General features: G+C 40.5%; 1 protein-coding gene across 5 annotated transcripts in view; it reads right to left on the bottom strand.

Moving 5' to 3' along the window:
- Positions 1 to 24,290, bottom strand: part of MCC (MCC regulator of WNT signaling pathway) — a 356,575-nt gene that overhangs the window by 81,642 nt on the left and 250,643 nt on the right. For all 5 annotated transcript variants that reach the window (XM_030566225.1, XM_030566223.1, XM_030566224.1 and 2 more), the window contains 4 exons: positions 20,401 to 20,543; positions 11,569 to 11,711; positions 3,608 to 3,771; positions 320 to 526 (listed from right to left, as the gene is read on the bottom strand). In XM_030566225.1, coding sequence (XP_030422085.1) covers positions 320 to 526; positions 3,608 to 3,771; positions 11,569 to 11,711; positions 20,401 to 20,543 — 657 coding nt within the window. The remainder of the gene's footprint in view (positions 1 to 319; positions 527 to 3,607; positions 3,772 to 11,568; positions 11,712 to 20,400; positions 20,544 to 24,290) is intronic.

Here is a 24,290-nt window from a genome sequence, read left to right as displayed (position 1 = left end):
GAACATCTGCTTTATCTATAAAAAACTTACACATACTTTCCTGCCCGTGAATACCAGCCTTTCAGTTAACACATTTTCTGATATGAGGCTTCTGTATATTTTGACTGCTCATCATATAGAAGCTCCTTGCAATTTCTTTCCATTCACTCTAAGCTCTTTACAACTTACATTGCTTCACTTCCAAAAAATGGTGCAAGAAAGTAAGTGCAGGGTGTCAGCTCTCTCCAGTTACAAACCTATGTGGCCTGAAATGAACTGAAAAGATCCCTGTTACTAGAAAGGCTCTTCTATGTACTCTGTAGAGAGCTGGTAGTCTTACCCTTCTGCGTAATCTGTCCCTTTCTTCCCGGATAGCGTTCATGGTGGCCTTGGTTCTGTTCAGCTCCTCTTCTTTGCTGCACAGCATAGCAGTGAGGCTCTCATTTTCTTCCCTCAGACCAGCCAGCTCTTTTTCCCACCGAGATCTCTCTTCAGACAGGTTTGGATACAGATCCCGTCCCAGCACACCCTCAATCTCCTCCACTGTCTGCAAAAACACAGAAAGAAAGGAGCAGGAGGGGAGAATATTAAAAAGGGCCAATAATACTGCACTGCCACCAAATAAGGATGTAAGGGGAGCTATACCATTACACACATGCATACAAGCAACGCACACGTGCACACACAATGTACATCTTTTGTTTGAAGTTTAATGAAGGCTGTTTTCATTATTATAGTTTGTAACCTTTCTACTCTTCAGCACCATGAGTACCTGGGCAGACAATGGGTGCTTTACAAATAAAAGTTCACCTTACTGAGATATACACACCCACAGCATGCAGTTGGCATTTATACAGCACCTTTCCTCACACGGCCTCAAAGTATAGCACATTCACTATGCCTCACTATGGGCTTGGCTACACTCATACTTTACAGCGCTGCAACTGGGGTGTGAAAAAACACCCCCCTGAGTGCTGCAAGACACAGCGCTGTAAAGCGTCAGTGTAATCAGCGCTGCACGTTACACCCGTAAGGGATGTGGTTTACATGCAGCGCTGGGAGAGCTCTCTCCCAGCGCTGCCGCTCTGACTACACTCACACTCACAAAGCCGCGGCAGCGCTTTGAAATTCCAAATGTAGCCATACCCTAAGAGTAAGTGTTGTGCCTCTTTTGCAGATGACTTAACTGAGACACACAGGGTATATCTGCACTGCCGCTGGCAATGTGTCCTCTCAACACAGGTAGACAGACATGAGAGTTTGAGCCAGCGTAGAGGGGTAGCTCATGCTAGCCACCTGAATATGTGCCTAGTGGGTCCAGGCAGGTTTGTACTCAGGCACCTAGCCTGACTCGCCATCTGTGCTACACTGCTATTTTTAGCACATTTGTTCAAGCAGAGCTAGTGCTTGTCTGTCTACTTGTGTTGGAAAGCACCCTCCCAGCTGAAGTGTAGATGTACTCACAGTGCCAGGTTGTGCCTGGCTCTTGAATGGGTGCGTAGGGCTGGGGACGGTTCAAGGAATCCTTCCTCACATACTAGCATGACAGGGGCAAGTGCAGTCCCACATTTGGGGGAGCACAAGGATGGTTCTTTCCGTGGGACCCCAGGGACATGCGTTTCCCCCAAGGGCACAAGGATATATGGGGAGGGGAAGTAGACATGGCCAGGCACACTGTGTGTGTGTGGGGGTGTGGGGGGGTGGGGAAGATGGGGTACACTATGCCTTAGGACGGTGCAGCCTATACATTTCTTCTGTATACCTGCGACCTCAGCGAAGAACAAGGATTCTCTGATGCACAATCCCTTCCAGAGCTTCCGCTCTGCAAGGTGGTGCAGAGCCATACTAAAACAGGCCTGTGCGCAAAGAGGTTAATTGACCTATCCAAGGTTATGCAACAAGTCTATGGAAGAAATAGGAACAGAACCTGCATGTTCTGACTATCAATTTCCTCCTGCAAACATTGGATCATATTTCTCCTCCATCTCATTTATAGTTGGTTTACAGTTGTAAATGTAACAATTCATACAGTTAGGCTCAAGAGTGAATACCAAATACATACTACTCAAGAGGAGGTTCCTATCCTCTTTTTCTGATTAGCAATTCCTTGTAAAACCCAGGCAGTAAAAAACAAGCTGCTATGCTCATAAAGAATGAACCCTCCACCTGAATCTACAGGTCTCCAATAATCAGATTCAGAAAACAAGACAGGTTATTTCAAGATCACATACTGCTTCAAGGAGCATTTAACTTTCTCATTGCATGAATGACCTGCATTCTTGAAATGTGAAGAAGAAGAAGAAATAAAATTTGTTAGAGACGGCAAAAAGAAAAACAGGATATTGCTGGATGTTCTCTTGGAGACAATATACAGCAAGCTACTCAAGGAATCAAATGTCATATTTGGAATAAGAAGTTTTGTATTTATAATTAAATCTACTTAACAATTATTTCAGATACAATGAAAACTTCCACCTAGTATTCAGTCTTTGTCAGCATTGCTAATCTCTTTTAATGCAGCTTACAGAACATAGTAACTACCACTGCAAGTAAAGAAAGGGAAAGATTAAAAATGAGCTGCAGAAAAGGTAAAAAGATACCAGCCCCCTTTTCCAGTGCTTCCTTTTGGAAAAGCTGCATAATACGTTAAATGCACCCACTCACCTCATTGCTCTGACAGGCACGTTGATAACCACCATGTACAGTATCATTCTGCCCTTATGCTCTCACAAGCTGATGTGACCAACATCCATTTGCTAACTAATGTGTCTGCAGTTCTCTGGATGTGGCATGCTTTGCTTCAGCTCTGGTTTGTTAACTAGTACATGCCTTCTAGTCTCTTCTTCATTGCAATAATGTAATTGTTACATATAGGGAACTATATCTCTGAGGGAACTAATGAATTATTGAGTTTTTCTTCATTCCTGATTATACAGTGTTACAGTTCAGTTTGATAATGCATGCTGATGCATCAAGGATAAATATGGAAACTAGCCTCACACACTGTAATTAGTCATGTGATCTAATGTTCTGAGCACAAACCTGGATATCAGGAACTCCAATAGCTCCTGTGGCATCCATCACATCATAAATTCTCTGCTGCAGTTTCCTCTTTTCCCTACTTTATAGGGGTGAGGTAAGGAGCTAATGTGCAGAAATATTTACAGCTCTTTCATCTTCAGTTTGTAATCTTTAAATAGCCATTGCTTCCTCTGATAGTTATTATTTACTCTTCTAAATACCTTGACCATTAGTCAGCCTATTCTGTGTAAGGTACTTTAAATAAATGACAGGTTTATAACTTCAAAGCTAGTCAGGGAATACCTCTGTACCTTACTTTGCGCATCTGTAAAATAAGGATGAGGCTTACCCATATTTGTAAAGTGCTTGGAGATCTATAGATGAAAAGCTCTATAGAGATCTATAGGTAATCTCTGTGTGACCCATAGTGCACCCATATGCAAATACAGATATACTACTGTACCTACCTCACAAGATGTTGTGAGGCACAGTAAATCTTTGTGAAGTGCTTTGAGATTCTCAGATCATAGGTGCTATAAATGCAAGGTATTATCATGTATCCCAGTATGCACACAATGCATTTAGTGACTAGTTAATGTTGTTGCACCTTAATAGCTAGATCACAATGTTCGCTGGCAGTGGTGAGTTGTTCAATGTGTCTGTCCACTTCTGCTACAGACAAACTGCAACTGCTCTTCTTCCTCCCGCAGACTACATTCTCCAGCCCTGTCAGCACTCTCTGCAGTTCGGAGTTCAAATCACTGCAGTTATCTGTGAAACAGAAAGATCATGTTAGACATGCACTGGGTGTTGCAAGCTAAAAAACTACCACCATTGAATACTTACCTTCAGCAAGACAGGCTCCACTCCTGTAAAATGGTATATTCCTACAGTCTGACACTGCTCTTCACAAATCTCCAGTCCTGAATACCAGCAGCCTATTTGCACAAGTTATTGATTTCTCCTTACAAATCTCTAGGGTTGAATGCCATCAGCCTAAACTCTCAAATTACTCACAATCACACAAATAATCGCCTCATCCACTTATCTGGAGTGGTCGTTCTTGTTTGATAAACTTTCTCCGTATTTTAAAGACATCATGTTTTAGCACACTCCCATGTCACTGTCCTGATTTGTTTTTTGTTACTCTTTCCCATTACTGCAGCTTCTTCTGATCTTTGTGCTCAGCAAGAAGACTTTTTCCTCAGAATCAAAATGCTCTTCTGCCCAGTTCACTCAGTGATGATATAATCCAATATCCTCTAAAGGGAAAGACTTTGGGGATTTGTGCTCAAACTACTGCCAAGTGTCCACAAGCTTACATAAAACCCCCAGAGATTATTTTACAGAGCTAAAAGTTCATTTTCACAGCTGTTTCTTCTATGCATGCAACTCAAGAGAAGATTGGAAATACTCATGGGTCCCCAGTAACAACCCTTGTTCTTGTGAGGCTCCACATCGTGATCACATTCACAAAGTGCTTCAGGATGAAAACATCATCATCATTCTCACAAGGCAAGGGCCAGAGGACCCTTCCCCCCCAGCAGTCTGACAGCACTGGGTTATGGGGTGTCACCCACTCACTCCCAAATTTTGTGACAACCAAATGATCCCTGTTATCTAGTGAATTAACTTTACAAATTAATTGCATCACCTCCAACTTACATTCAGTGATAAATATCAGCAGTAGTCCCTGACGTGCATCATATGGTTGAACTCATTCTTGGGTTCTGATGCTTCTTGGCTCTATTCACTTATGGGCCATTAATTACCAAAGCATCATGCAATAATCAGTTATTGCATTGTACAACACACAATGGATTTATATATTTCATGACAATGCACTACTTTCACAGGAGTACAAATACTAAAAGAGGTGACATCAATTCAGGTCCTAGGTGGAACAATACAATAGGAATAACACTGCTAAACCTAGGACCACATTACAGTCAGACCTTCCAATCAGATATAAAACACATGGCTGGTGTTTTCAAAGGAGCCTAAGGGAGACAGGCATTCAAGTCCCACTGAAATTCAGTGGGAGTTGGGCACCTAACTCCCTTAGTTCACTTTGAAAATCTGAATTTAAAATGAAGCATCACAGAGATTGATTATGAAAGAGTAAGATGTGAGGGAACAGGGGACTATGACATAGGCATTGACTCCATGGATGCTCTGGGGGCTGGAGCACCCATGGGGGAAAAACGGTACGTGCTGAGCACACACCGGAAGCCACCCAACAGCTCCGCCCATTCCCTCAATGCCTCCTGCCCGTCAGTGGGCCCCAAGGATCAGCATCTTCCCCTCCCTCCCCATGCCTCCAGCCTCCCATGAACAGCTGTTTTGCAGCGTGCAGGAGGCGGGGAGGGAGGAGCGAGTAAGCAGTGTGCTCGGGGAAGGGGGTGGAACTGGGAGGGAAGAGGCGGGGCAGAGAGGGGGTAGAAAGAGACAGGGTATGGGTAAGGGGTTGGGGGAAGGAGTGGAGTGGGGGCAGGGCCTGGGACAAAGCCAAGGGTCAAGCACCCCCGGCACTTTGGAAAGTCGGCACCTGTGGATTATGAAATAAATAACCTTAAGTTCACAACCAAAAACTCATCTACCTCTTTGATTAACACCAGACAAATTGACAAACTTGATCACCTAAGTTATATCCACAGATATGAACAAAAACCAGACAACTGTATGCAATGCAAGGCTTGCAATGTACAAATTTTGTGGCTGTAATTTAGGCAGTCATTTAAAAAAAAATGGGGCAATTAACGTTTACGGAGAAATAAAAGCAACCTTAAAACCAAAATACTTATGTCCTCCAATGTGCTAGTGATGTTCTCATTCAGTTACACAGGCTTCACATAGAATTTCAAATCAAGTTCAAGGTCTCAGTTCTTATCTTCAAGGTGGCTCCATGGCCTAGGCCCAGACTATTTAAATGACCACGTAAAGCCCTGGGAGAACACCATGGTCGACAACTGCGCTCCTCTGGCACAATGGAACTCTAACATATGGGTGAAGCTTGTCTGTATCGATGATGAGCACAATATAAGAACCCATATAGAACAGAATAGAATTCAAGACACAGACTCAATACTGTTATCTCAAAATCCAAAGGTAGCATTTGTTCCTTTGTGTTTAAATGACAGTGGCAGCAATCATGGGCCCTTGCCTTTATGCAATATTTTCAGCTTTGCACAGGGAGAAAAACAAAAGTGTTCAAAAATTCTCTTTGTGTAGGAGTAGGATTGCAAAAAAATGCAGCCCTGGAGTGAATGTGAAATTAGTGCAGGCAAAAGGGAATTCATGTTAAAATCAAACCTATCAACATATCAACGTAATGACAAATATGGATGGCCAAAGCAGGGTCTGATCCTGCAACCTGCGTGCATGTAAAACTCCTACTGAAGTTGTATGTGTATGAACTTCCCACAAACTCAACTCACCACCAAAACAATTAATATGCTTTAGCATTAATAATCTGCCAAATAAGTTTATTTATTAATAAAATTCATCTCTGGGTCACAGATGCATCTTCAAGAATGTTTAATTATAAAATTTACTTGTTTTGCTTGAGCTCCTGAAACTCAATAATGCCTGTATATACATTTTGTCTCATTTTACAAAATATTTCCTTCACAAGGCAAGACCTTATATGCAAAATTCAAGCCCTGAAGGAATGTTTCTCCCATTTATAACAATGTCAGAGACTCATATTTCAAAGGGAAGCTAGCATAAATCCACTCACAGGATTTACAAGATACAGCAGAGAAATTAATAAATTTTATCTCTTGATGTTTTTGTTGCCTACAGCAGAAGAGCAGCATATCTAAAAGCATTAGTGTATCATGACACATTGATGTAGTTAGCATGTCAATAAGCTTGCTGAATTAATACAGTATGCAGTGCCCTGTTATTATTAGGTCATGGTGATTTAGCCTGATGTGCATAACTAACGCAAGGGTTTATTTTTAAAGAGATATTAAAACTAAAATAAACAAAGGACAGAAGGATGCTTGTGTTGGGGAGTAGGAGGAATACCTTATAAGCTTACTATGAAAGTTAGTAGTTTTGTGTAGCAATATTTTGTATTTCTACATTTGCCTGCTGTGCTGGAAATGTAAATGTCTCATCCTTGCATTAAGGTATAAAAAACAGATCACAGTCCAGGATCAATGAAGTGGTAAAAGTAAGGAAATAACTAATATTGAAAAGTAAATTGGATTGTAAAAATTCTTTCAATCTGATTAATCCAAAGTATTATTAGTAACACAGGTAAAGAATATAGGCCAAACTTTTCAAATTTGGGCAATTAAATGTAGGCAACTAAATCTATATTTAGACATTAGGCGCCCAAATTTGAAAAGTTTGCGTATTGTTTTTAAAATATAGAATTCTTCTACTAATGTGTCTTTACTTCACAGAATTATTAAAGATTTTACAGCACTTTGAAACCCTTGGATAAGAGATACTTCACATGAATTACATTGTTATTACTATTAATACTACTGTGACAGTATTCCTTCTATTGGTAGTTGAAATGTGAGGCTGTTATATAGTCATTCTTGTATTTGTGATCAGCTACCTTATTTCTGAAGCTAGAGTAATTAATTAAGCCTGAGATGTAAAATGACATACAACAACCTGTTTATTCCTTAAGGCTGTTTACAGAAGCCAAGTATTTTCTATGTTATTAAATTCAAACTCAAGACAGTGATTACTATGCCCAAAGATCAGATTACTCACAATGCGATTCTGCTCCAAGGTATTTGTCTGGAAACATTCTTACTAATGAAATGCATACGCCTGGTACCCTAAAAACATTTTTTTTAAATAGTTTACCACTCGTACAGAAGCAAATACTGCACATTGACTAACAACAGTCACAAGCTCATGGAGAGTTTCAGGCTTGCAAATGTAGCAACAAGAATTAAAAGATTGCTGTTTTAATGATTTCCTATAATGATGCTTATATATGGTACATCTCGTTCACACACACATGCAATTTACTTAATAGACAAATGGCAGAGGGAAGGGAGAAAGTGCCATGTATTTATTTAATATACAATATATTTGAATTTCAGCGATGAGGCGAAACGCAAGAGAAATAATCTTTTAAAAGAGATCATTTGGAAAAGAAATCATAATAAGTTTGACCCTTGTGATGTTGCACTCCATGTGTTTTATGGAAATACCTATATAAGTGTGAATATGATGTAACCGGAATATGCTTCATGCAGAAAGTCTCTTGTAAGGTATCATTACAAAGCTTATAATCTACTCAGTGTGTTCATCCTAATTGTATGAATGTATCATTCTTGTATCTGACGCTAGAAATAAAGTATTATTCTTAAGTCCTATTGTAATTATGCAAAGCGTGGGCCATTAATGGTGGTTTAAAATCTTGATGGCTCCCATTGACTAGGACAATTGGTTGTAAATGGCTCCGTTTACTTGTAAGCCTTCCTTTGTTCCTGTGAGTCAGGCCAGAAAGAATGAAGTCTTCGGGTCTCACAGGACATGTGACCATGTCACCTGATACTGGAATCCATCTTAAACCTGATGCTTTTCCATTTAGAAGGAAGGGGGGGGGAACCCAGGGAGAGACAAAGGATTCAGTCCTTGTGCCAAAGATATAAAAGGGGGTGGAACAGAACAAAAGGGGCTGCCAGTCATGAGAAATCCCCTAGTTACCACCTGAGCTGGAACTAACAAGAATTGTACTGGGGAAAGGATTGGGCCCAGACTAAGAAGGAGTCTAGTCTGTGAAAGAAGCTTATTGGAACATCTCAGAGGGCGAGATTTACCTGTATTCAGTTTCTTAAATGTATTATGCTTAGACTTGCGTGTTTTGTTTTATTTTGCTTGGTAACTTACTTTGTTCTGTCTGTTATTACTTGAAAACACTTGAAACCTAATTTTTATATTTAATAAAATCACTTTTGTTTATTAAGTGATTAATACCTGTGTTATAGAGGGCGGACAATTTATGAGTTTACCCTGTATAAGCTTTATACAGAGTAAAATGGATTCATTTGGGGTTTGAATCCCATTGGGAACTGGGTGTCTTGTGTGCTGAAGATAGGTAACCCGCTGAGTGGTTTTCAGTTAAAGTCTGCAGCTTTGAGGGCGTGGTTCAGACCTGGGTCTGTGTTGCAGAGGACTAGCATGCCTGGCTCAACAAGGCAGGGTTCTGGAGTCCCAAACCATCAGGAAAAACAGGCTTAGAGGTAATTTCAGCACATCAGATGACAGTCCCCAGGGGGTCTCTGTGACTGAACCCATTACAACCCTGATAATACCATTCTTCTAATCTATAGTTCTGATTGGCTGAAACGGTAGCCAGCCTACACTAGAGTACTGATGTACATATAGGACATAATTTCTGCTCTCACTGAGTAAGTAAGAGAAAAAACACACTCTAAACAGAATAAGAATCCCACAATAAAAGAAACTAAATGTTTCAATGCTCAAGACCAGATTCAGTGTTCGTTTACTTCCATAAAATCCTTCTGAAGTGAATATGGTTGTGTAAGTCAGTCCTGACTCTAGTTCTTGGTGTCAAGTTAAACTATCTGACCTCATGTGTTTCACCAAAATACCAAGTTTAAAAGACTAAGCCTCTTGTCTTATTTATTTTTTCAATTAAGAATAAATTCTACTGTGACATTCAGGCACATATCCAAAAATGTACATTCATCAGTTTAGCACATGAATTATTGAAAATAAAAAAACAACCACAAAACAGTAACAAAAACAGAGTCTCTCTCTCAAGAAAAGCCACATGTTCCTTTTGCCCTCATTTTCAGTCAGCAACTACAAACTTGTCTTGGGGAAAAAACAAGTATTGAGTCTCAACTATTTGGGTCAAATTCATCCCTGGTGTACCTCCACCGAAATTAATCCTCTCCTGTCCATTATTAGCAAGAGTGGGTCATAGACTCCCTAAATTAAGCCTTCCTTTGCAGGAAGATTTAGAAGACTTGAATAAACTACCACCCCCTTTACTCAGTAAATCTGCATATTTTCTCAGTGGTGGATTAGTCACAGGAATTCAGATACCGACAACAACCCATCCAGTGTATAATAGGTGATGTGTCACAGAGTCCTTCTGTGTCTAAGATGGATCCTCGTTCTTTTTGGGGATGGCAAAGAAGATTCCCCCTTCCATCTGAGATAAAGCTTAAAGTTATAATGGGGAAGAGGTTGAAAGAGAGATCAAGGCACAACTGGTGTCTGCTAAGCTACTGCAAAAGAAAAGAGTGAAACACAAATATATTGTTAATTGAGTCTTCACTGGGACACAAACACTGCCTTCAGAGAGGCACAATTGCCATTAAAAATCAACTGAATTTTTACTGACTTCAGAGTGAGACAGATTTATCCGAGGATAGAATTTGACTCTCTGTATGACTGTAATAAAAGTACTTAGAAAACATCTCTGTGATATTTTGATCTTTGTCTCTTCTTGGATCAGTCACACTGGACTTTGGATTTAGTGCAACTTTTTAATCAAGATCCAGTGCATTATGACTTTTCCAAAGCACGCTGGTGTCTAGGCATTGTGGTAATCAGCATCTAATAAATATCTGACAGAAGGAAAGGGGAACTACACTACAGCCAAGGATATATCCCTGATTCACACTGATGTGAATGAGAACAGAATCTGATCCAGTCAGACAAACTTTTCCCCCTTAATTTGGGTATCAGTGATGCTCCCAAGACTGCGAAAAGCAGTGTGTCTACGTACCCCAATATTGAACATCTTTATTGCTGGAGCCTGAGAACTGGATCACTAGTACTAACTATCCTTTAATTTCAGCTTTGAAATCCCCTGTCTGAGCATATCTGAAAAACAATATTATGACTGCACTCTTTGCCATAAAGAACCTTCCTTAACATTCCACAGCACAGATAAGTGTCATTTAGAAACTTGCTACCTGTACATAAATTAATGGCTCTCAGAAAGCAATAAGTCTTAAAAATCATGGCCGGAAGAGAGAAGTTTAAAAACAGCACACTGCTCTGCCACTTATTAATGTCTCTAGATGCCTCTCTTTATTTCACCTCTGCAATTTCCAACCATCAACCTTTTATAGTTAAATAAACTAGCAGCATTTAAAACAATCTTCAGTTACTTATAAATGAAATGTTTTTGCTATTTGGTAAAATAACAAAATAGGAATATGATTTAAAAAAAAATCATCCAATTAATCTCCAATTACATGGTCAAGTCAGAACATGTATACTGTTCTAGAGGGGGTAAGTGTGTGTGTTCCCTCCATTTTCTCCTTCCCCAAAGGGCACTCATTTAGGCACTTCAGTTCTTCCTGACAAGCTCATTTTCTGTTCTTCCTCTGCAGCTATTCTAGCTCTGAAGGCCTGGAAGCTAGGTTCTCAGATTACTTTAAATGCTACTGTTTATTCTCCTAGAGAATTCCTCAACACCTTTGGCTTGATTAACAAGGCCTGGATGATTTATTTTCTTTCCCCTCTGAGCATTCTGATCAGTATTTTAAAGGCTATAACGGCTTTCCACTAGTAGGAGACATCCTGTCTATTCAGAAAGTCACTAACCCATGTCAGCAGTGACCATAGTGGACTGGTTCTCTGGTACTGAAACAGAAGTCTGATCCTGGTCCATGCTGCGTGAATCTTCGTTAGCCTCATGCTGGCTCTGGCTGAGCTCTGATCGTAGTTCAGAATATTCATCTTCCTCCCTGGGGTAGAGGCACAAGAAAAAATTATTATTGAAGGAATAAGTAACTCTACAGCCTTTCAGTCCTGTAGTCACAATAAGTAGGGTACATACTGGACAAGAAACATTCTCCAGCTCAACAAGATCATCAAATAGACCAGGGTATACTTCCCATAAAAGAAACTGACTTTCTGCACTGTACTCTCAACTACCAGTTATGTGGTGAGTAGGATCTGGCTCACATTTCCATATTTTGAAGTTTCACTGAAGTTCTTGTGATCATTCCAGACTAACGTTCACTATAAGAAAATGTATTGCCAGATTAAGAGTGTGTCTGTCTCTCTCTCTAAATTCTCCTGTTGCCAAGTGGGTTTTCATTTGAAATCTATTGGAAGATAATGTACAGATTAATTAGAATGGCAGAGAATTGCTGGAGTTACTGGAAAACCAAACCCTTGCATATTACATACTTTCACTATTATTTGTCAAGTGGGTTCCTTCAAAAATGTTTGAGCGCTATTGGGCATTACCTGAAGTAGTGAGATTTATAAAAGGAGTCTCTTCTCCCTTAGTTCACATGTAAAGTTCAAGGAATGGAGAGAAGCAGATAAGGACAGCAGTGGAATTTGAGTTCACGATGCCCAATGAAGCACTTTAAAATGTTTCTTTTCTTTTTTAATCCATTTGCTAATCTAACTCAAAAAATGACATTCAGGAAGACCTGATTTTATTAATCAGCTTCAGTTTTTTATAAATTGTCACTTTCAGATACGTACATTTTAACCAGCAGGAAAAACATCAGTAGCATAGGCACAGAAACAAAGAACCAAAACCCTTTGATGAGTGAATTTACTGTACCCCTACTTGGCTACTCATTAAGCTAAGTATTTTGCAGAGGTTTATTTTGCTGCTATTTCAGCAGAGAGGTGGATGATTTTAGGGTGGGGAGGAAGCACGGAGCAGGAATGGAGTTCTTTGGTGAGGGAGAGAGAGCAGAGAACTGTGAGGGCATCTCCAGCTGGGTGGGGGGGGAGAGAGCCTGTTGTCTAAGCGGGGTAGTTCTGCAGAGTAATGAGCACTTTCCACTTCCATTGGGTCAGTGGGAGTTGAAAGCTCTGAGTACCTTGCAGGAATTAGCCCTAAAGTTTGACAATGTCTGTCGGGCAAAATAGCTGAAAGGACGATGATCCATACGTATCACTACACTGACTGAAGGAAAGGCTGCTGCCTGTGAAACAGGTCAACTCATAAGAAAAATTCCAGCTTGTTTGCCAAGCAGGGTTTCCTTAGTTTACCCACTGTAGTTTTAATAGGAATGATCATACTTTTCTAACCCTGAAAGGCAACTCAGCTCACTACAGAAAGCTAAATTTTTAATCACAAGCACTTAGCATCTATTATACAAAAATTAAGATAATGAGGTTAAAATTAAGTTTTAGATCAAAGCAAGGTATTTTAGGTGATGGGCAATACATATTTAAAGTAAGTATGAGATCCAAACCACAGCTCAGTGGTTTGAGCATTGGCCTGCTAAACCCAGGGTTATGAGTTCAATCCTTGAGGGGGCCATTTGGGGATTGGTCCTGCTTTGAGCAGGTGGTTGGACTGGATGATCTCCTGAGGTCCCTTCCAACCCCAATAATCTATGATTCTAAGAAACAGCATGAATTAAAATACAGGCTACTGAAGACACATAAATGTGGGTTAATGTTCTATGGATAAGTTAATTATTAGGCACAACACAAGCCAATGATAATTAGCTTTAGACAAAAAACAATTACTAAGTGCTCAAAGAGCTGCTTTTTCTTTTGGTCAAAAGGGTAATTTGTTTGTTCATTTATACATCAACCTGCTTTGCAATTAGTGATTCATTTTAAAATATGAATCTCCTCCCTGAATGGATGACAGGCTGACCTGTTCATAAAACCAATGGCTTGTATACACATGCTAATCAACTCTGACTTGCTCCACTTTCAGACTTAGACTAGTTTTCTTCTTTAAAGGACAATGGCTAAAATTGACAAATTTATCTTTAGTTGTTTGAGCCAAATATTCCAAAATTTGTCTTGAAACATGAATGCAAAACATGCCTCTTTACAAACATGTAACTGCACATTCAAACTAGGTAACTATGAACACAAACGGTAAATTACCCCTTTGTACACATAATAGTATATTTTACATGTGCAATTTACCTTTTCTACCCTACATTTTTGAAGAGCACCAATCAGTGCACCATCTTTTATATATGCTTATATTTAGGATTCAGAAGTGTAATAGCTGCACACTAAAACAGAATGCTTAAAAATGGACTGAAAAGTAACAAAAAGGTACTAGGCCAGATCCTCCCGTGCAATGAAGTAGCTGTGTGTCACTCCAGTGGTGCAAAACTGTTTTAAAGCCTGCTTAGTAATGATCAAAATGGCAAACTCTCAGCACTTCCTCCTCCCCACTTAGGAATTCTGATGGGGTGTTCTCAAGGTGTGTACACTGAGATTCTCTCATAGCTTCAAACAGAGAATGGTTTCACCACAGTAGGTGTTGGCTGTTTTACTAGTTTCATTATATTTTAATGAATGTTTTGTAAAACACAGAGATCCTCAGATAAAAGGCACTCTATGAGTGCCAACCATTATTAATTTTGATGATATTGTCCACTACACCACCTAGTCTGTCTCCCCTTTTTCCTCCTGGGTTTCTAGGTGACCCATATTTCCATATGAATTTTCTGTTGGGTAATGCCATAGAATTCATGGCTGCACAGCATTAATTACAAATGGTTGACTGGTTAGATTGTATGTCTTTTGACAGCTGCTAAGAATCCTAAGCAGACACCAGCAGGCAAGAAAGTCCGAAAGCTGCACAGACCTATTTCAGCATTGAGATGAAAGACAACTCACTCACTCTCTCCTCTCTCCCATTTTTTTGCTGAATTCACAGACAAACTGGAAAGACAGTACATAGCTGATTCTGTTCTCAATCATGCGGCAAGGTTTATTTTTGTATCATTGCATGACAAATGCATTTCCTTGATGAAGCCATGATTAAAAAATAAATAAAATCTTGTGTTGGGATAAACTTTTCCTGGTCAGTAACATTCACTTTCAAAATAGATACAGTATTATCTAATGTTTTATCATTTAGTTTGGGACCTTCTTTGTTCTTGAGAGGTTAATCCTGTTGGGGTGTAACTGACACACCTTAATATGTATGTGTTTTTAACACACTGTTACTGCTGCTTCATGTGGACCTACCCATTTGACTGGCTTTGCCTTTTTGTTACTTGTGCAAATCAGTGGATGGGGAGCAGTTCAGGAAAGAGTGCTAATGAATGTATCAAAGTCTTCTGTGAATGGAAGGAAGAGAGGCTGGTGATAATTTTACCTGCCTACTTCCAAATGACAGGTAACAGGGGCTCAGAGCTATGATGCTGCAGTGAAGTAAATTCACACTGAAGAGTATGGAAAGCATATTTCTGCATCTTTCCTGCACACATATACTCTGAATTTGACTTAAACCTGTTACTTTGGTTTTGCAAATTTGACCAAACCACAGTCACTTTATAAGAAAGAAAGATAAGAGTTTGAAAGACTGCTCTTGTGTTCTTAGCAAAGTTTTAAACAGGGTAATCTCCCATCTGAGCCTTGGATTTCTTAGGGACTCCACTAAAGCCTCACTGTTTGAGAAACTCTTAGATAATGCAAACAGAGCCAACATTTCTATTCTTGACTATATAAGAAAGAAATGTATTGTCTCTCTCAGCAAGCTACCTTCTTAACTGCTCTGCTTCCCTCAAATTACAGACTATTTCTTATGATCTGGTGGTGGGTAAATGATATATCAGCCCCCTTTCAGAAACTAAGCAGGGCTCAACAGTACAAGAGTTCAGGCAGCTCTCTTCCAGACCAAATACCAAATTGGTTGCAGCTGTATTTCACAGTTTCCTCTTTTTTTGGTTGGATTCCCAAGCCAGCTGAGCTGTCTCAAACTGCAGCAACATCAGTGAGACGAGACAATTAGGAATGATTGTTGGCTTGATCCCATAACCGCTGTGACTTCATTTGCATCAGGAGTGTTGGCAGAACATAATGCAAGAGCTAGCTTCATGTGGCCATGCATCTGGAACTTGCTGTACCCTATAAAGGCCTTGTCAAATCCAGAAGTTTATTGGAAACATCTAAAAATATTTCATACAATACTACTACTAAGAACAACTCTTTGTGTATGTCTGAGAAGAGGTGCAGCCATGGCACTTGATCTGACAACTCTGCAGTTGGGCTTGCTGAACAATGCATGAGCCATTACTCTGCAACTTCCTGAACCGTTTGCCTTCACCTTCCAAAGTGTTTGGGGAAAAAAGCCATCTTTTCTAAATGGAAAATATAAATTAGCTTATGCAATCTGTCAAACTCTCTTAAATCGGTTGCAATTGTTTGTTTAGACTGAAAACCTTATTCTGCTCATGCATTGCTCACCTCAAAACAAGGCAACAATTTAAAGATTCTAAACTAGACAATCAAATTTACTGTATAACTTTGGTTTATCTTGACCATCTACATAATAGTATGGTTTATTTAAAAGGAAGCATTAAGAATGGCAACAGTAAATCAAGCCTTTCTACACTACGTCAGCTAAAAGGTACAGATGCTGTACAACTCTTTCATGGCAGCACCAGGGAGATGCATTTCTTTGCCCTGTGATTCAGCAGATTTAAATCACTTTCCAAATGATGGCCTGACAATCTTGCGATTTCACAAGTAATGTTTCATCTTTCCATGCACATTTGGAAGCGTAAGAGAGACACTCATGGTAAAAAAATAATCCCCACTCCTGAGTTTTTTTTCTTAACAGAAAAGTAATAGCAAAATAGAACTACATGAAGCCCTAAACTAAGATTATGTCTACACTATAGAGCTTTGCCGACAAAAGTTATGCCACTTAAATTAAACCACTGTTGCATGTCCACACTGTGCTCCTTGTGTGGACAGAGTGCATCCACACTAGCAGCTCTTACATCGACAGAGAGCAGTGCACTGTGGGTAGCTATCCTGCTATGCAACTGGCCGTAGGGGGCTTTCGGAAGGGTTTGCAGTGCCTCATGGGGCATGTACAGTGTCACGTGATGCGGGTTTCTCAATCGCATCGTTCCATGGGCATCCTACTAGCTTGCTAGCTGCAGTTCAACTGAAGTGTGGGGTGGAGTAGGGAAGAGTGTGTGTGTTGTGGAGAGAGAGAAACACTGTGTGTGTTAGAATCATAGAATATCAAGGTTGGAAGGGACCTCAGGAGGTCATCTAGTCCAATCCCCTGCTCAAAGCAGGACTAATTCCCAACTAAATCATCCCAGCCAGGGCTTTGTCAAGCCTGACCTTAAAAACCTCTGAGGAAGGAGATTCCACCACCAAAGCATTAATCTACTTGGGGAAGTATGAGAGAGACTGTGGGGGGGGGGGGTAGTGTATATGTGAAAGAGATGGCATGTGTGTGTGTGTTGAGGGAGAGTAAGCGTCTGGGCATGCTGTCTCTAAGTTCAGACAGCAACTTGAGCAGTCTCTCCACACCCCATACCTCCCCAGCAGCAGGCCGCTCCGTCTGTAAACCTAGTGAACATGTCTGGTCATGGTAAGGGAGGTAAGGGTATCAGAAACAGAGGTGCTAAGTGCCAAAGAAAGGTACTGAGGGACAATATCCAGGGTATTATGAAGCCAAAGTCAGCTATTTGTCGTTTGACTCGTCGTGGGGGTGTGAAGCGCATTTCAGATCTCATTTATGAGAAGACTCGGGGAACGCTAAAGATATTTTTGGAGAATGTGATCCGAGATGCTTTTAACTTACATCAAGCATGCAAAGCAGAAGACTGAATTCCATGGACGTTGTTTATGCGCTGAAGCGCCAGGGTTGTACTCTGTATGGATTTGGAGGCTAAACCCATGTCAGTAATTCTTAGAAAGAATCTATAACTAGAGTGACCAGACAGCAAATGTGAAAAATCAGGACAGGGAGTGGAGGGTAATAGGAGCCTATACAAGAAAAAGACCCTAAAATCGGGACATCTGGTCACCCTATCTATAACCCAAAGGGAGAACATTCCACATTAATGGTTCCAATTCCCTCTGATTTCTCCAACAGCCTCCTCAGTTACAGGGAGCAGCATCCTCATCGGCTTTGTGAGCAGTTCAGGTTGAGGAATGTCAAAATTTCCCAGAGCTTTGAAAGGGGAGGGGCACATGCCTGTATAGCTAAATGCAGGGCAGCCGAGTTCAAAACAATGAGCAGAGTGGTCATGGAAGGCATTATGGGATACTAGGGGAGGGCAGTTAAGTTGACGTAACAAATGGCAGTGTCTACACTGACGCTTTGTCTCTTAAACTTTGCCGCAAAAAGCTCTCTATGCCTCACGTTGAGTTGGTTTGGTTTTGTCAGCAAAACAGCAGAGTTTTGCCACCAAAACTAGTCTTGTGGTGTCTACACCTCAACTGTTTTGTCAGCAAAAGGCAGTCTTTGCAGACAAAACTGTGTAAAGTAGACAAGGCCTAAGTCTTTTCCCCAGACTCAGGGTACATCTACACTACAGCCGGGACTGACACTCTGAGATGAATCCACCAGTGGTCAATTTAGCGGGTCTAGTGAAGACTTGCTAAATCAACAGCAGATCGCTCTCCAGTCAACCCCTGAACTCTACTTCTGATGAGAAGAGTAAGCTAAGTCGACGGGAGCGACCCACATTGTAGACCCCACAGTAACTCGACCTAAGGTACGTGGACTCCAACTACGTTATTCATGTAGTTGGAGTTGCGTAGCATAGGTCGACTTTGCCTTAGTTGCTCCTAGGATCTCTCTTTTAGAATCTTTTTGTCCCAACCCACACCAACATCCCTTATATTCAGGCTGGAGTCCACACCTGTCCCAATGAAGCCAGAGGTAATTAACCAACATTTCTACAGGGTTCCAACACCTGCTAACATAGTGGGGCAAGAGCAGAAGCCTGACATGTTGTTACATGACAGTATGGAAATGACAGCAGCGAAGAATTAATTTTCTTTCTTTTCACTGTGTTCAGAAGCTGAACAGAAGCTCTCTAAGCTCACCTTGTTCACAGTTTTTTTTTTAAATGTATTGGTCTGTGAGAAAAAACTAGCTACAATGACCATTAAAGGAAAGCAAAATAAGAATTCATTACTCACTTGTAAATATTTATCATCATCATCATCACAGCAGAATGGACTCAAATATAAGTGGACAGAAGTGTGGTCTAGGGATCTGAGCACAAAGGACTCTAATGTGGAATGCCAAAGCTGCCATGGGTGGGGAGAGGTTGTGCCTAGGTGCGTTATCACTGTAGCAGAACTGTGCATGTCCCTGAAGCCACTTTGGCCTTCAGGGGCGTGCACAGCCTAGCATCTTTACCTACAGCAGAACTTGCACTATTTACCTATTCATATAATATTAATGCAATGCAATTATATGTATATGCTGTAATTACAATATATGAATATTATTATCTTCTGTAATTTAAGATACCTTTTCCAGGGCATATATTTTAAACAAAAGAGCTCCTGGCTTGATGGCCATATAGACTTTAGTGAGATAAAGAAACGAAACAGCCATTACTGAAAAACAGGCAGGAAAATAAGCCAGAAAACCCACACAGTGCTACATGGGTAGAATTTTAAGTAAGTATAACCCATAGCAGAGGTCGGCAATCTTTCAGAAGTGGTGTGCTGAGTCTTCATTCATTCACTCTAATTTAAGGTTTCACGTGCCAGTAATACATTTTAACCTTTTTAGAAGGTCTCTTTCTATAAGTCTATAATATACAACTAAACTATTGTTGTATGTAAAGTAAATAAGGTTTTTAAAATGTTTAAGAAGCTTCATTTAAAATTAAATTAAAACGCAGAGCTCCACCCGGACTGGTGGCCGGGACACAGGCAGCGTGAATGCCACTGAAAATCAGCTCGCACGCTGCCTTTGGCATGGATGCCATAGGTTGCCTACCCCTGACCTATAGAGATGTGAACTCTGTACTTTCAAAGTGGGCATTTTGGTTTAAAATCCCTAACTGACCAAGGATTGAGGAGTTCATGTCCCAATAAGCTTGACAGCTGAAAAGTATTGTGAGGTCTCAGCAAACTCCTTCACGAAGTAACGGCAAAAGGCCTTTGCCTCGCAGTAAGCTAAAAGCAGCTTATATGGACAGATGAATGAAAAGAATGTTCCTCTTTGGTGAAATCTAGAACTTACATGAAGAAATAGCTGGAACTTACTGAGTAATGTCTTAAAAAAGGAGTGCTCAAATTTTTACATTCAGTGAGTATGCAACACTAGTTTGATTTGCACCAATTTTGTATTTTGTGGGAACTGCTGGTGAAAGTAGGCACAGCTCTTGAAGCCAATTTCAGTTGTACCTCTATAATGGGTTTAATTTAGTCTTGGTTGTGTTGTGGATAGCACAGGAGAAAGATAAAAATTGGAATGGGGAGTGGATTATTTTGCCTTACACCCTCCTGTAAGTTGCTTTTCCTGCTACAATTGCCCAGTTTCCAACTTCCTTGTGTGCATGTTACACTAATTTTGCATACTCACTGAACCTCAATCATAGCAAGTCTAGTTACACCACTTCTTTGATTAATTCACACCCAATGTATATTGTACACCACCATGTATACCACTTCTGAATTTTGCCCAGACTTCTATGGGAGTTGCTATACCTTATTGTTGTTCCTTGTAGTCGGTCAATCTTCTTATTTAATTCAGCGATAATGCTGTGAAGCTCTGTGATTCGTTCTTCATAGCGTAGTGTTGTTCGCTCCTGTACATCTTCATGCTCTCTCATTAGATGAGACTGTTCACACTAAAGCAGAAAAACCAAAGTACAAAGGAAGGAAATGGGTTTTAAGATTAACCATACTGAGATTAGATGTAAGGCAAAGTTTTATGTGCATTAATGGCTCCTCTACCCACCAATCCTGACACCATTCTTCAATAAGGAGAGGAAAATAGTCTTTAGAAGCCTTCTAATTTAGTACAACCCAGGGCTTTTCAGCAACATGCCAAGGATCTAAATTCAATAAAATAAACCATATTGCAGCTGCTCTCATCTTGAATATAGTGTCACCCACTGCTCAGATTAGCCTAGAATGTCACAAGCTGGGATCTATAGTCTCTGTGAAGATGGTCACCCAGGCAGGATTGTCTGGGCTTTTCCCAGGGTTGTCATGCCTTCCCATATCCCACAAGAAGATATTATATTGGGGGCCTGCATGGTGTCATCACACTATGATGTTCTGTATGATGTTCTGTTGTAGCACTGGATTTTATGATAGAATGGAATAACCGTATGCCTCCTCCACAAAAAATTATCCTCCCAAAAACCTAAACCACAAGACATTGTGTGGTAATGTGCTAGATATCCTGCCATGAAGTTGTGACTCTCAAATCTGTTCCATCAGACAGAGCTACAAGAGGTGCCAATTCTAGACACAAGCAGCGTATTGTAACACTCAGACATACATCTTAGGCTCCCAAACATTTCAGGCACATCCAAGGGTTTCATGATAGATCAAGAAGAGACTTTGGCATAAGATAACAAAAATGTCTCCCCCACTTTTCCTCCACCATTCTGGTTGAAAGGATGTAGTGTGGAAAACATGTTTAAAATCGACAAAGCCTAGAAAATCTGTTAGTAAGTCCTTTTCCTTCCTATCAGGATTTCTTTTCTCTTTTTTTGGTCTAAGAAGGTACTTTGCATAATTTACTCATTTATAACACAATAAAAAGCTTGTCACTTGAGTGATGAAACAACAGACCTATTCCTTGTATTACTGTATGCCCACACAACCTTGACTAACTTTCCCTCCAACCGCATTTCAATTCAGTCTCGTCATGGTTCGAGATGCCAGAAGCCACATGCATTGCAATTACAGCACTAGCCATGGTATACATTAATTAGGTTTGGCAGAAGACTGGAGAGGGCAAGACTTCTAAGCTGCTTCTGACCCTATATAGAAATCAGGCAGGCCCCTGCCTCTCCTGCAGTCACACAATCAGGGCCGGTGCTTCCATTTAGGCGGCCTAGGCAATCGCCTAGGGCGCCAGGATTATTGGGGGGCGGCATTTTGCCGGCGGGGGGGGGGGGGCAGGCGGCTCCGGTGGACCTGCCGCAGTCGTGCCTGCGGAGGGTCCCCTGGTCCCACTGCATTCCTGCGGACGGTCTGCTGCTCCAGCGGCTCCAGTGGACCTCCCGCAGGCACGGCTGCGTCAGCTCCACCGGAGCCGCGGACCAGCGGACCCTCTCCGCAGGAATGCCTGCGGCAGCTCCACCGGAGCTGCGGGACCAGCGCGCGGGGCAGCGAAATGGCCGTGCGCCTAGGGCGCTAAAAACACTAGCGCCAGTTCTGCACATAATGGAGACTGCTCCTATTAAATGAAATCTCAAACTTACGGTGATCTAAGCATTGGTACATCAACTGAACATATTCAATGCCTTTTTAATAAAACCTATTCTAAATGCTAAATCAGAAGTAACTACTGCATGAATACCCCTGCATTTTTATTTTATTGAAAGTAACTTGCCTGAATATCACTCTATATGGAATTAAAATACAGTAAAGTGACGCAATACACAATACATACAAAATTCCTATCTACAGTTGAGGGTCTGACGATATTTTTGTAATATCCCCCTATTTTCTTAGGTTCATAACTTATGACTTGGGATCATAACTTATATGAAAATAAACTTCCTCCAAACTGAAACATAATGCTAAGCTTGACAGAAATTTTACTACCCACATTTTTTTTTTTAAGAAATCCATTTCAATATTTTTAAATTCCAGGAGTACACACACAGTGCAGAGTAGTTGTGTTGTTTTTCATTCTAACTGCCGTGAAATATGCAATGACTTTCACACTATTTCTACCTTCTAGCAAGATAATCTATGTTAGAATTTAATTGACAGGTCATAGTGACAATCTATACTATGGATACATTATGTTTTTATGTATTATTTTTGGAAAGAAAGGGGAAGAACAAAGATATATACATATAATAAGGGCCGAGTATATAATAATTATTTAAAAATGTAAATACAAATTTATCATCATAGAATAATAAAAATGATGGCTGGAAAATAGGTGAAGCCATCTAGTCCACACCCTGTGCAGGAATGTTTTCTACAGTGTTCTCTGTTCAAAAGAAGACTAGCTTCTTGCCAGAAGTATGATGGCCACATATAATTTGCACAAATTGGAGCTGCCTTCATCTTTAATGAAGAGGTACAGGATGCTGACAATATAGGTCCCATTATGCCATGACATTCATCTTGTTCTTAGATGTAAGGCTCCAACTTTCACAGAGTGGAATTCCTCTTGAATGAAGAGTATGTCCCTGTGGATGTATCTCCATACTAAAGATGAGGGCAGCTGAGGGCCACATTCAGGCTTAAGGCCACACATTGGCTACTTGACATAGTTATTACATACAGACATCACCATATCTTCTTACTTCTCATATGCTATCATGAAAAGCTTTATTTCTCTGTTCCCTCCTGTCCCCTATTCCCTGTTACTTCATCAAATAACTACTCCTTCCTTCAGAGTATAAAAATACAAGTGGCGGAAGTATCAGATAAAAATGTTAAACAACAGTGTAACAAAAATGCCAGACACAAATTAAGTGCAGAGAAAATGGAAAGAAAAAGCGGCTTCCTGCACATTTCTAAACCAAATTTCATGTGACACACTTTGATACTCACAAACATTGTCCCAGTATTCTCCAGCCCAGTGAGTTATCTGCTCAATGTGGTTTTTTTTAAAACTGAAAGGATATTTCAGATGGCCTGTGTAACAATTATTTTCTGACAATAAATAAAAAGCCTACCATGCCAGATTTCATCTCTCTAAGCTGGGCACGGAAAAGCTGAGTATTATTTATCTTGGCTGAAGATATACTGACTCTCGCTAATGGACTTCAACTACAGCACCAGGCTTGCTTTCTCTCCCTCACTCTCTCAAGTCATTGCACAGCCACAATTATTCACAATAATCTTTACTTGGTGACAGACATATGGTGAGTGACAAAGAGGAAACAATGTGAAACAAGGAAAGTGTACGCCCCGGAAGCAGCTTTAAGTTTTTGTTTAAAAGGGTCGTTTGCTTCCCTGGGGCAACAGAAAACGGGGAAAAAGGCAGGACAGAAGGTGGGGACCCACCATGCTTTGCCTTGGGAGACACTATAAGATGGTTTTAGCGTGAATGATCTGAAGGAAACCTTGTACAACCTGGAGGATGATTATGTGGTGTTCCTGCTGGTGAGCTCTGTCAGGCAATAGTGATTCCCATCTGAGAAGGGTAAAAGTATGCGACAGGAGACAATACAACCTATTATGCAATGGTTATGCAATGGAGAATCCAGCGATAGAAAGAACCATCTAGAGCAGACCATCTGTCAACACAAGACTGTACCTCTATTGGCCAATTTTTGTCCCTAGGTTTAAACATGCCACTAGTACTTTTTGATACATTTCCCCCCCCATATTCAACCTAAAATTTTCTCTTCATTAATTGCACCACATTATTATTTATACCCCATTTCATTATG

This window comes from Gopherus evgoodei, chromosome 6 (assembly GCF_007399415.2).
Source record: "Gopherus evgoodei ecotype Sinaloan lineage chromosome 6, rGopEvg1_v1.p, whole genome shotgun sequence".
NCBI lineage: Eukaryota > Metazoa > Chordata > Testudines > Testudinidae > Gopherus > Gopherus evgoodei.
Note: the sequence above shows the minus strand (reverse complement) of the source record. Positions and strands in the feature narration are given on the sequence as shown.